The sequence below is a fragment of the Zeus faber genome (genome assembly GCF_960531495.2).
Source record: "Zeus faber genome assembly, chromosome: 6".
NCBI classification, from domain to species: domain Eukaryota; kingdom Metazoa; phylum Chordata; class Actinopteri; order Zeiformes; family Zeidae; genus Zeus; species Zeus faber.
In genome coordinates, this window is record NC_137201.1 from 16,478,326 (window position 1) to 16,492,545 (window position 14,220).

At 46.8% G+C, this 14,220-nt stretch overlaps 1 protein-coding gene across 2 annotated transcripts in view; it reads left to right on the forward strand.

Annotated features, from left to right (window-relative positions):
* The window catches only part of furinb (furin (paired basic amino acid cleaving enzyme) b), a 92,161-nt gene that overhangs the window by 64,984 nt on the left and 12,957 nt on the right, over nucleotides 1–14,220 (forward strand). For both annotated transcript variants that reach the window (XM_080002081.1, XM_080002082.1), the window contains 2 exons: nucleotides 10,378–10,466; nucleotides 13,326–13,498. In XM_080002081.1, the coding sequence (XP_079858207.1) occupies nucleotides 10,378–10,466; nucleotides 13,326–13,498 (262 nt within the window). The remainder of the gene's footprint in view (nucleotides 1–10,377; nucleotides 10,467–13,325; nucleotides 13,499–14,220) is intronic.

Sequence of the window (14,220 nt, forward strand, 5' to 3'; positions counted from 1 at the left end):
GCGGGAAAATAGGCAGTAATCTTATCTATTTCATTATTTAGTTAGTATTTAGTTATTTGTATGAACATTTTTGTTTTGCAAAACTGCCACTCACATTGGCGAAGAAGTCGTTGAATCCATTTGCTATATCAGAAGGGTTAGTAAATGAAATGTCATCATCAGTAAATTGAAATGAATTTTCACCGGAGCCTTTTTCTGATTAAGTAATTGATTGATGATGTTCCAAGTGGATTATACTGTATGTTACTGGCAGACTATTTAAACTTCTATGAATTGTATGTGAATTTTTGCTATACAAAGTGAAAATTTGTTTTTGTATGTATCAGAGCTGTACGGAGTTGGCATTAGCAGAAATCTTTTATCGAATTAATTTTGTTTATTCAAGGTTTTAGCAATCCACAACAGAACTAACGAAAACGATTGATATGTCAATTCAGCATCCTTTTGAATATAGATATCATCCCATTGAACATCGTTAATCATGGATTCGCTTCACTAAAGTTACGATAGCTTGCTTTATCTTTAGACCTTGGTTGTATACTGTACCACCAGTTGCTGAAGTCAATTGAAATATAGGGAAGTGGTTTGAAATGTCTCTATACAGCATCCCCGAGATACAAAATCTAAATAATTTGTTAAATTATGATCAATTAGGGTGGCAGTTTTATTTGTTACCCTAGTTGTTTTTTATATGAGAGGGTAAAAGTACGATAAATACAATACATTAAAAAAATCAGCTGTGGGAGAATGATTTATACTTTTGGAAAGCTTTATGTTGTAGTCGCCAAGTATAAAAAACAGTTTACCATCATCATTAAAAACATCCAAAGCAGCAGCAAGTACAATCAATATTACTATCTGGTGGCGGTAAATACCTCCAATCATAATAGTTTTTTTTCCCCAAAATGAGAACAAATAGGTCTTTCCAAGAATACAGATTCAACATCAATTTCATCAGAATTTAAAATGAAATCCTTCCTTAATATAAGGTGAAAATCATCATGCACAAAAATAACTCCAAGACTTCACCTCCCAACCCTCTACTTGAATGAACAGAATTGTATTGAGTCATGTTGTGAACATCTGCTGTTTCATCAGCGAGCCATGTTTCCGATAAGGCAAGAACAGAAAATTCATGATTGGGAGCTGACATAAAGTGGGCGGGTTGATCATTGCTTTTGGGTAAACGGCATTTGTTTGGGTGAAATGTAGAGAAAATGTCAGACTCCTTTGATGAATTGCCAATGAGGGCGCTCAACTCATTCCCATTATAATAATTACAGGGAGGGGGCTCACTGCGTAATTTAAGAAAAGTTTGCATCTGGGTCATATGAGTCAATATTGTCTGTGTATTTACCGTAATTAAGCTTGTGTAGGTGGAAAACCTGATTAAAATAATTCAGTTGAACATCTGCATCACTTCTATCTTTTGCTTTTGAGTCATAAGTGGGTTGGACATTGTAAGAGTCAGTGGGTGCACGAGTAGCCTCCAAGTGATTACCAACCCGCTCCTTGGGCTTGTCTATCGCTCCTCGGGCATTGGGAGGCAGGGTGGACGATAAGTTTGTCGTGCCGTTAACGCGGCCTTCATAGCGGGTACGAGCTCTTCAGGCTTTTGGCGAACGACATCCGAATAGTCCTCGTTGAGGCACATGTTCCTTCCTTGTAAATCCTTTTGCTCCATTACCCTGACTTTGTCCTTAAATGCGAGGGATTTTGCGACGATCGGGCCTGGTTCTCTCTCCAGTTGGTCGCCCGGTCCCGTGATTTAGAGTTTATCAGAAAGGTATTTCCGTATATTAGCCTCCGACCCAGCCCAGCTCTCATTATCAGCCTCTTGGATCCTGTCGATCACAATGTTGTTTCGTCGGGACTGACTTTCCATGTAGTCAATCTTCGGCAGGAATGAACGGAAGTTTTCGCTAATAATACTGAAACTTCTCAATCATTTTCAGAAAGCTTTGAGGAAGATTGCGTGTCCTCGGCGATTAGCTCATCTCCGTCTTTTTGGGATGTAGTGGAGGCTTTCACGCAATCCACTTATTTCTTGAGCGCATTCATCGAGTCTCTTGTTGTTTGACTCTGTCATCATCGTCAAAAAGTTTGTATAGCTGCCCTTCTGTTGCTCCAACAACTCTCTATAAAAAAACATTTTCTGCTTTTCCATCAAATCGCACACCTGAGTTTGAGACACGCAATCCTTGTCTCCGCTTCTCACTTTTGGCGGCATGACAGTGCTTCCTTCCTTCCGAGGGCCCCGAGAAACAGCCGGCTCACGCTCGTCTACCACAACTGTACCGTAAAATGTAAACTTTAAAATGCTTATTCTCACCCTGTTTTAAATGTATTCCATTAATTATTCTACTTTGTAAATGCATTTTGCTTTGCTTGCTTTGCTTTTATTGTCACTATCTGATGGCCTTCTTTTAATATGAAGCACTTTGAGTTACATGTCGTGTATGAAAGGTGCTATACAAATAAAGGTTTTTTTGTTTTTTTTTCCTTTATTATTAGGGGCTGTGGCTGTGTGTGTCTGTCTGTGTGTGTGTGTGTGTGTGTGTGTGTGTGTGTGTGTGTGTGTGTGTGTGTGTGTGTGTGTGTGTGTGTGTGTGTGTGTGTGTGTGTGTGTGTGTGTGTGTGTGTGTGTGTGTGTGTGTATTTTGTCTTACCTGCTTGATGATAGCGGGGCTTTTCATTTGATATTTTATCTCATTTGCCCTTTTTGTATACATTGCATTCCTTTCACATCCAACCCGGTGCTGTGTCCCTCCTTATTTTACGGCATTGGAGCCAGCCATAACATAGAAACTGTAGGAGTCCAAAACAGTCCAAAACATATTCAGTGTTTGTGTCCTCACACATGGAATTTGCTTGCAGCTCCCGAGCAACATGTCTGACTCATGCCCGTTTTATTTTAAAAGTTGATGAAATGTCGGCGAGGGACAAGCACAGTGTGTTTAATCCATTTGAATGGAACCGTGTTGTTGGGAACTTCCACACAGAGTGATTTCCTTCCATAGAGACACCGTGAGCCAGGACTCCGTGGACTACAGGGAGTAGACAGCCACCTTCTGAATGTTAGGATAAAGTCATAACACGCAACAAGTGTATCCTTGTCGTAGTAAATCTGCACCAGGACTCACTGTGTCATTAAGTCAGCCGATGCTGTGTTCAATGGAAATTTGAAAAATTGCAACTCGTTTTAGTAGTAATGCTGATTTTAAGGTGAGCGACGGCACGAACTGATGCTACGTTCCATGAGAACTCGAAAATTTGTTATTGCTGGCGATAAAAAGTGGTGGTGTGCTTTACGGGAACTCTGAAACCTGAAATTCGTATCTAACACGACTAATCAGGACCGCATGTTTTGCTGCCTGCAGCTATATTCATTCTTATTACTAGTAATAATAGCTCCCGTCGAGAATAGAATACGGTTAATAAAGCCTAAATCAAACAAAATCAAATGGACTTGGAAAAAAATAGCCGCAGCCAAGGCTTTTTTTCAACAGCTGTTGAGTAGCACTTATATTTTAAAACCCAATTATATCGAGTTGGAAGGCACAGTCATAATGCAAAGTCTCGAAAGACTGCAGTCCCTTTGAAGAAAGCTTTTCTCTTCACTCCGGTACATTAGCCCAGCCACTGCAGCGCTATCGAACGGTCCAGGCCCCGGAACCCTCAAGCCACTCCACGAGATTGTTTGTTTCAAACATAATACTTGTTTACTCGCCCTCGCCGCTCGTCGTCTTCCCTCAAAGACTCCAGCGATTCGCTCAAAATGTGCTCGTCCCATTTAAATGGCGGAACACTCAGGCGCTGGAGTTGGAGTAACAGTACTGTAATTCTGAATGCTAAACCTTCCCCCTCTCCTCTGCTCTGGTCCCTTGCCTCACCCCCAATCCTCCCGAAGCAGATAAAAAGCCACATCCCGCCACTGAAATAAGCAGCGGGATTTGTCTCAAATCTCTTGCCCTCTCTGGGACTGCCACATAGACTATTTTTTGTTTGTTTTAGGATGTTCTTTCTTGCGCCCCCCTCCCTCTTCATTTTTTATTTCAAAGCTAAACAGCCGCAGTCACAGGGAAAAACAGATCGAGCTCATGAGGTTCTTCCTGGGAATGTAGATACCGTACACACATAAAATATTCTCATGTTTAAACTGGCTGGTTCTTTTTCAAGCGGGTCCTGCTGCTGATGGAGAAACATCAAAATGAGAAGATTCCCCCTCCTGGACCTCGGCACAGAGCCAAGCGCGAACGCGTTGCGAACGCCTCCAAGCGCTCAAACACGCTCTCCGACACAAACGGAAACCCACCGGGATCAGCGAGGGCTGTTCTCCCGAGCCGTATCAATTTATGGACCGCGAAATGGGAATTAGTGGGTGTTGCTATGTAAGTAGCCTTGAGCTGTGGAGATTTGAAGTGACCCGTGGAGAAATGTTTCCCAATGAGTTTTCGAAAACTCCCGAGGATCCGTAACGCAGTCATGCCCGCTGCCCCCAAATACAAACCCGATGTGAATAAATTGATAAAGAGGGAAAAGGCGCAAGCGAGTCGGAGGTACACATTTCCTTCGCCATGAAGACCGCTTCATTTGTGTTGTTGTAACGCAAGGCTGAGCTTGACTCACATCTATAAGGAGCCGTCGCTTGGGACCCCGGGGTTGGCAGCACTTGCAGGTGTTGTCAAAGGGGTCCCGAGGTTCACTCGGCACCTGGTTCCGCCGCAGCAGGTAATTAGTTTCTTCCGGCATCATTGTATGTTTATCTTCTTTTCAGGGCCGTTCTGCTGCCTCCACTCCATTTTTTTGGGGGGGGGGTTGTCAGTACAATGGAGGTAAAGGGCGAGAGCGGGCAGACAGAAAGTAAACACCGAAACGACAAGCCCTCTATCTGGGACGAGGCGCTGTGGAGCACTGCCTCGGCTCGGCGAGTGATCGGAATACTGGAAATGTTTTTTGAGCGGAAACAGTTTTTTATTATTTTTTTTTTTTTTATTACACGTTCAATGAGTATCATCATACAATAATTAATGAGAAAAAAAACAACAGCCATTTTCTTATCGCTGCGTTGAAAAGTGTTTGTACTGTTGCATGTACCAGACTACACGACCGCTCAAGTGATGATTAACTAACTGTCTACAGCAGTAATTCAAACAGGAACATCCCTTTGTGGATTACTTATCTTTATTTTTCATTCAAAGACAAGCTCTTGACAGTTTGGCAGTACAAGCCCCCCCCCCCCCTCCAGTGTGGAGAGTGTGCTCTCAGGAACAGAGAGAGCCTGTGCACAAAATGATGTGCCAGTTTCTTTTTTTCTTTTTTTTTTTCCTGATTAGATAATGTCGAATAGTGCCTGCCATTCACTGCCTACCACAAACTTTGGTAATTAGGGTCTACAAAGCTGCCACCTCCTGTCAATCCCGGCCAACATTGGTCGGCTTCGCCGTCTTGTTTATTTTAGCCGAGAGCGTCGGCTTATTTCCCAGACGGTTGCAAGGTGGCAGATGAATGGACAGACGTTGGGAGGTGATGTTGGCAGGGCCCTCGCTCTCAGACAGGAGCTACCTATCTGCCTCGGCGACATTAATGCATTTTATATTCAGCTGGAGAGCCGTCTGACTGAAGGCTTGTGTTTTCCAGATAACTCAATAAGGGCCGTAGCCACTCAGATTGAAGATGGCAATCGCGAGCCGAGCCACAGACTCCCAGACATTGCTGATCACCTGGAGTCCATCAGGGTTAGGGCGCAGGCTTCTTGGGAGACAGATGAATGGGGTGTTTAAGCGGGCGTGGCAGCAGTGTGTGGCAGGAGTCCGCCTGAAGTGAGGCATTTTAAGAGATCTGATTTGTTTTTTTCCCCCATTACTGTTAATAGCCTTAATTGGATTTAAGACATTTTGAAACACCTTGGGCACGTTCAATTTTCTGGAATGCGTCATCTTACACATTTCCATGAACCATAGTTAGGTTGTTGCCATTTGTTCGCTGATGATGAGCGGCCACTCATCCTACTGGCGCCACCTCAAGACGCGTGGCTGAGTCAGCTGCTTTATGTACAGTAGCTGCTCCCGCCCTTTGGATCAGGCACTTCACAGAGAATGAGCCTGTTAATTCTGAGAGTCAAGGGGATGTGGTCGAGGGGACAGACTTTGTAAACTCCACGGTAACTATTTGAATGGATAAAGTTTCAGGTGGAAAACCCAACTGAGCACAAAAATTAAATCTGTCCATTTAGCAGCTCCGAGGTTCTGGCCACATTTCCTGCCCACACACAGCAGCCAGGAGCGGCCAAAGGACCGTACACTTCAAACACCGGGCGGTGATGAGTCTCACTGGTCCAAGACTAACTCTGTCTCCGTCTTTAACGGTCTTGATCAAATCCGTCTCAGAATTTCAATTCCCTGAGTGGGGATATCGCGATCGGGGAATGACGGATCAAGAGGCATGGCATTTGCTGCGTTCCGACATTTTTTACTTGACAGAACAAGATTCAAGACTTAAGCTAAATCAATTTTGATTCACTCCTTGCTCCATCATGTTAAATTCACCCGCCCGTCAATTTCGAGAATCATCAGATGCATTAGTGCCGCCTCCCAGTGTGTTTAGGTGGGAAAGACAATGAACTAGTGAGTTAAAACTCTTACAGACAAACATTTAATGGAAAAAGACATCAGACATTAAGTGTTGTACTAGCAATAAGATTTTAATTGCTCGAGGCTCCGAGTGTAGTTTTACTCTCAGAAAATGGGATTAAATGTTGTTTTGCATTTCCAGAAGCAGAACAGGGCGTGCATGGTCTCCCCCTCATTTATGTGGGATTGTGCCAGATGCTCTGGTTCTATCTCATCCCCATCGGAGTCCCCTATAGTAGTGTGTGTTGTGTGTGTGTGTGTGTGTGTGTGTGTGTGTGTGTGTGTGTGTGTGTCTGTGTCTGTGTGTGTGTGTCTGTCTGTGTGTGTGTGTGTGTGTGCGCGCGCGGGCAAATCATTAAGCCGCACTGGAAAAGAGGCATTAACCAGAAATGAAATGGCGAGGTAATTAAATGCTGCTGACGTCATAATCTTGGATAAGAGGGCGCGGGCTCCTGTGATGCCACTGTTGCACGGGCAGAGACAAACATACGGTGGCACGTTATCTACTTGTTTTGTTTTTTTCAAGTGTCGGGGCGGCTCGACCAGGTTGTGTTGACGTGACCTCACACGGATGAAAGTGTTTTTTCTCCTCCTGTCCTCCCTCGGCACTCCAGATAAGAAAAAGGAGGTCACGGTGTCCGTGTGAACGGGGAAATCTTTAGTGCAGCAGTTTATTTAAGCTGTGTTAGTGCTGCGCAGCCCGAATGGATCGCGTCTACACGCAGGACCTGTAATCGGAGTGTTCGCGGGTTGAACACCGGGGCGAACAAAGGCTTGTACGGCGGTGATGCGCCGCTGTGATGCGGCTCCAACGGACTAATGGCTCATTATCCGGTTCCTCTCACTTGTACGGCCGCAGTCCGCCCAAAAGTGTTTTGTTGTTCCTCCCAGTTGTCTTGCCATCGTCTCCTTCTCCGTCTCATCTCCGTGCACTCCTCCAGGACCCCCTCCACTCTGTCCCCCGACACGCTTCCAGCGCTTTCTGAAATTGGGCTCCAACGGAGACATTCTGTGAAGTGTCTCTGAAATCATTTCTTTTTCACGGTTGCTCGACAGATAAAAATCTGCCCTTCAAAAGACCCCTTGTGCGCTCTGGCACATGGAGACCCCGTGCGCAGATTTAGCCGTCTGGCAATTTCGAGCGACACCAGTCCAGTTCCAGTTGCTCAGGCGCACGCACACACACACACACACACGCGCATGCACGGAGTAATCAAACAGATGTTCGGCGATCAGCGTGTCTGTCTCTGTAAACGTTTCCCCCCGCGAGCACAAAGAAACGTGAAGAATCCTCCTCAAGGTGCTTGGCCCTGTATTCACTCTCCGTGGCAACACATCTCTGCAGCACGCAGCCATTTGCCGGCTGTGACACAGTCTATTTTCGGTTGCCACGACTGAAACAATGAGCTCGATTCCTGCCAAGAATGCGAGCATGTCTAAATGCGGCTTAATTAATACGCTGCTGCTGCTGCTGCTGCTGCTGCTGCTGCTGCTACCGCCGCCACCGCCGCTGCTGCCGCTGCCGCTGCTGCTGCTGCTGCTGCTGCTGCTGCTGCTGCGTCCGAAGTTTCCATTCAGCAGGGAAAAGCGTAGGTGTAGCGCACCTTTGGGCCTTCCTTGAAGCAAAACTGGGAGGCAGCCTTCGTCATCAGAGTAGAACACTGGATCAGTTTAAGGGATTCTTATGCCGCTCACTCTGCTTCACTCTGTAAAAAAAAAAAAGTAAATGTTTCCCTTGGTTAGAGAATATGTTTTGTGTGATGTTGGGAACTATCCTTGGAGTTAATTCACTCTCTGTGTCATCCCCACCGCTGGAAAATGTGGAATTCGTAAAAAACGTAAAATACCTAAAAAAAAAAAAACGGATCAGATGTTGTTTAATATCATTTCTCATTTCATTGCACGTGTGCATGAAGTTATGAACAGAAATGATAGTTTTCCTATAAAACGTTCTATAGGTCTATATAACCCAGAATCTCACCTCCATTCCCCACCCGTGAAATGGTTTTAAATTTCATTTCTCCTCGAGGATTGTCTCAATAACACAGGGTCAAGATGTTCTTTCACGGAGAAGCCCGGGAACTAAAAACCATTCAGATTTTATCTGTCTATCCCTTCATTGTCCCGGAGCAGCGGCTGCTCGGCTCATTTTACGGTGTAGCCGCTGGGTCACGGTGACGGCAGACGGCCATTGTGCCGTTTGTGAATGTCAACCCACCATTGTCAAGTTGTACCAATGAAGAATATAATTAAAAGTTAGACGATACTATATATATATTTTTTTTCTTGTCACATATCTTGGCGCACGGTCACAGTAAGAAGGTAATAAAAGGTAAAATACAAACCGTTGCGGCAAGTGTTGCATTTATCGTATTTATCCCACTTGACGTTGTTCTTATCGACAGCTGCTAGTCATAATTGTGACCATCTAGACTCTTCCGTTTAAGCGTCTGATTGCTTTGATTACGCTTTAATAGCTTCTCTGATGAATAACGTCCCACCATATGCCTCGTCTGGCTCCGCGGATTCGGGCGGCTTTGTCCGAGAAAACAAATGTCTTGTCAGAGCAGGTCGTTGCTCCTGTTTAAAGCTCCTGAAATAATGCGTGTGCTCGGCCGCACCCAAGGTGAAGTAATGGACGGCGAGGCGGGAAGCATCATTTAACAGCGCCGCGGCGGTCTTTGTTCTTCCACACATTGTCTCCATCTTATCGATTTCGCCTGGTGTTGTTGGCAGGTGGCGTTGTTTGACATTGGGGCCCAATTTGATGGCAATTTTTATTTTTTTTTTTTCAAAAAAGCGAGAAAAAAAAACACCGGAAGAACAGCGACAAGAAAAGGAAAGGAAATTAATCTTCTCAAAGGAAATTGGTTGGACGGTGAACATGTCTGAAATGAGTGGGCGGGCAATCTATTACAGACTCTCAGAACCTAATCAGGATGTCAGCATGAGACACATCCCCGCTTTAACCCCGAGAAAATGCTTTGTCCTCTGGTGCTTTGTTGCAAGGAAGTGTGTAATCGCCTCTCATGAAACAATAACACAGATACAATTAGCCGCTGATGTCGGCGTTCACACAAACACGGAAGCGGACACTAAAACCCTTCTCGTCAGATATCCGCTCTGTAATCGCTAGCCGCGTTCAAGGGCCGGCACAACGACCCGTGGAAATCCCGTCGAGTTCATTTTGTCCCGTTCCGTCAGATACAATTATGCCGCCGCAGCGTCAAAAGCCGCTGGAACGGGTTGGAGGATGTTCATTCGCCGTTGCCCCGCCATCGCTGGAGCCACCGAGGCGTCTTCCAAGGGTGTCTTGGATTGTTTTGGAGTCCGTTCTGGGGTCCTCAGCTGGGCACGTCTCGCTTATAACACGACTTATAACACGGCTCAGCCCTGAACACTTGCGTGTTAGAATATATTAGAATATTGAATATATTGCCAAAAAAAGTGTCTGTTTCTGTCTCTCAAATTCTCCCTGTTTCTTGTTTATGTTTTTTTGTATATTGGAAATGTTTTCGAGTTTTTAGGTCATTTTAGGCTTGTGAAGATACACAGTTGCTGTACACAAAGACTTTTCACTCGTGTGGAATTTGCCGCTGCAAGTTTGTTGTCGATTTTCTATTCATATTTTTTTCCTGTCTTTTGCTCATTTCTCCTTTCATCACCTCTCCCTCCTCCCTCCTCCCTCCTCCCCTCTCTCTCTCTCTCACTCTCCCTCCCTCCATCCCTCCATCCCTCACCCCAGGCATGGAACGCGCTGTGCCGGAGAGGTCGCAGCTGCAGCCAACAACGGGGTGTGCGGTGTGGGCGTGGCCTACAATTCGAAGATCGGAGGTGAGCGAGCGATGCCACCGAGACACAAATAGAGGATGAGAGGCACTTTTGAACCGGGCGGGAGATTTAACATTCGTCTCGCACGCCGCTCTTTTCGGGGTCCTCGGAAAGCCTGTCTCCCGTCTGTTCATGACCGAGCTTCGCCTTCAGCCTCTTTATCTGACAGAGCCACCCAGCTCGACTATCACACCAATGCCAAAAAACACCTTTGTGTGGTGTCACCCTTTCTCTCCTTGTGACTCTTTTAAACCGCAAGTTATTTTTAATCGGTCGTAAAAAAATATATATTTTGAGAGCTGGTCTTAGAATAGAACCTTAAGGTTGAGCATGCTATCAAAATTAAGGATTTAAATGCCAACACAAATGACGGTGGGTAATAATTTCACAAGGATCTACGGTAACGATCCTCTGTGACCACGGATGAGACCGTTTTCCTACACCGATCAGCCACAACATTAAAACCACCATTAATAACCACTAATATTGTGTAAATCCCCCTTGTGCCACCAAAACAGCTCTGACCCATGGAGGCATGGACCTCTGGAGGTGTCCTGTGGTATCTGGCACCAAGACGTTAGCAACAGATCTTTTAAGTCCTGGAAGTTGTGAGGTGGGGTCTTCATGGATCGAGGCTTGTTGTTCCAGCACATCCCACAGATGCTACATCGGATCAGACCCTCACCCCGTCCCTCCACATGATGTAGAAGAAAACGTGATTCATCAGACCAGGCCACCTTCTTCCACTGCTCCATGGTCAAGTCCTGATGCTCATTGTATTTTTATTTATTTATTTATGGCGCTCATTGTAGGCGCCTTAGGTGGTGGACAGGGGTCAGCATGGACTCTGACCGGTCTGCCCCATACGCAGCAAGCTGTGATGCACTGTGTGTTCCGACACCTTTCTATCATAGCAGCCTTAACTTTTTCAGCAATTTGTGCTACAGTAGCTCTTCTGTGGGATGCGGTATACACTTCACTCCCCATGCACATAGACCTGTCGTTTTGCCCAGTTTTGACCCAGTCGTCTAGCCATCACAATGTGGTCCTCGTCAAAGTCTCCCTGCTTCATACACATCAACTTCAAGGACTGACTGTTCACTTGCTGCCTCATATATCCCACCCCTTGACAGGAGCCATTGGAACGAGATGATCAATGTTACTCACTTCACCTGTCAGTGGTTTTAACGTTGTGGCTGATCGGTCTATATACTATATATCCTTCTTGCTTCAATCCTGCCCTCCATAGAGGCTTTGAGTAACTTTTGTGACTAAACAATCCGTCAACAGGACTCAGCGGGGGAGAGCGTGGGAGTCCAATTCAAACACATTAGTCATAACTCTGCAGCTTTGTCTTCATTACCATTTATCTTTCGCTCCGGTGGCACATTGGCTCCGCTCACCTCTTGCATTATTCCTCTGTTTGATCCGTTCTGTTGCGGGGTCACTGGATAGTTTATAAACAGCTGCGCCTCGCTTCAGCGCTCCAGTGATTAGCGCTTGTTCTAGTGTTCATGGGTCAGTGTGTGTGTGTGTGTGTGTGTGTGTGTGTGTGTGTGTCGGTAGGTGTTGGGGAGTTGTTTGAAGCTAATTGCGATGTCCTTGGTGGGCACTGATTAGCGATCAGCGTTTCACTGCTGGTAAATTGACCCTCCTTTGTTGACTCAGCGTTTCTTTCCACTTCCCTCAACAAGAGCGCAGCTCCGCCCTCCTCTTACTCCACCGGAGGGGATGTCGCACGGCGGGGTCTTTAATGGATCCGCCGAAAAGGAGGAGGTTGACGGTAATTGTCGTAGGAGTCATGATTGTTACATATGGAATCCAGCCAAAATATGAAACTGTCAGGCTAACACCGGCGACGACTCGGCGCCCCTACACCAAGGTTCATGTTTGTGTCTACGAAGTCAATTCCCGTTTTTACTATTCCCAGTCGTGCTGACTGTGCAGCTGCAGAGCTACATGTGTGCGCCTGCAGGCCCGGCGTGTGGGAAAAGTGTGATTGAGGTCTTAATGTGGGCACCATCAGTCATAGCGCTGCCCCCGACGTCCAGGGGTCTTGGAACACTAATGGACCCGATTTGCAGGAGGTTCATTTCACGCCTCTCTCGCACCATTAATGTCCACATTTCTGATCTGAGGCAGCGCACTTCAAAGGCCCTGGCGGCGCTGCGTACAGGTATGATGAAAGGTGGCCTTTGCGGTTGTCCTGAGGCCACAGCGCTCTGCTGGAAGCCAACCTGGTGGAAGCCCCCGTAAACTCACAGCTCATTTTCGGGCGGGCCGGCACAGCGTGCCGGGTCTTCTCTTTGCTGCAATCCCTCAGATGTGTTTGTGCAGCGGGTTGTCTTCATGTTTGATGGGGCCCGGGCCGTGTCCTATTTAATGGCCGGCTGTGTTTTTATATACGTGACAATAAATTTGTGCGTTTAGGCGGCTTGTGCAACAATGTGTGTTCAGCGTCTTTTTAAATGGAAACCCTGTTACCAAACACTGTAAAAATGTCTATTTTTTTCTGTCCGTGGCGGCCGTTAAAAGGAGAATTCTCGGTCAACCGCTCTCCCCCTTTGTCCGACGTGTCTGCCTTGACAGGTTTTCTCTCCGTGTTATACTGTACTTTTTTTTGTTTCTTCCTCAAGGCTCAACACCCCCCGACACAAATCACAATCTCTCTTCCTCTTTTTTCTTTTCTCCATCCCCCCCGAGTTCCCTTCAGAGTCTTGATCCGCTCCTCGCCTCACTGTGTGTGTGTGTGTGTGTGTGCGTGCGTGCGTGCGTGCGTGCGTGCGTGCGTGCGTGCGTGCGTGCGTGCGTGCGTGCGTGCGTGCGTGCGTGCGTGTGCTTGCGTGTGTGTGTCCTCCGCAGGCGTGCGCATGCTGGACGGGGAGGTGACGGACGTGGTGGAGGCCCACTCCCTCAGCCTCAATCCCCAGCACGTGCACGTCTACAGCGCCAGCTGGGGCCCCGACGACGACGGCAAGTCGGTGGACGGCCCCGCCAAACTGGCCAAGGAGGCTTTTCTCCAGGGCGTCACCAAGGTCAGTGGCTGGGGCTCCGAACGCACTGACATCTGCCGCTCTGAGCTCTAGGCCAGGAAGCAGTTTTAAGAAACCGCCTGGAGGAACAAAAAAGGAGGAAAAAAAAGAGACTGTGGGGTAAAGGTCAGAGAAGTTGAAATGTCAACGAAAGCGATTTACTTTAAAAAGTGTAAAGAAAATCTGAAATGGTCTGTATGAGCTAAATGAGAAATGACGTCCCCCCCCTTCCCTTAAAGTGTGCTGGAGTGAGCCATCAATGAATGTGACAAATGGGCTCAGGCTAATGTGTCAGCATGGTACATTAACATGGAGACATTAGCGGACCGGGGAGAAATGGTGAATGTGTGGCGGCAGAGAAAAGAAATTGGGAAGAAATTGCTGATGCAGAGCGGATTCATATAGAAAAGGGGGCCGTAATTGGGGTGTGGATGTGTGAAAAGGCAATATTTTTTTCCGAGAAGAGAATGATTCGTGCACCACGCCCTCAATGTCGCCGGCGTGTTGGCGAGAAAGGTAATTGGCCAGCGGTGGCGCTGCCTGACCTTCATGGTCTGCGTGGCGCTGCTTCGTAACTGAAGTCGCCTGCCGCGCTGAAGCCTCATTCCTCAGCCCTCATTACCTGCATCGGAGGGCATGAGTAAATGAGGCTGAGCTCGCGAGGAAGGGCTTCGGCGCTTTGAATACAGCACAAAGCGATGATCGGTGGAAGAGGAGGGCAGGGC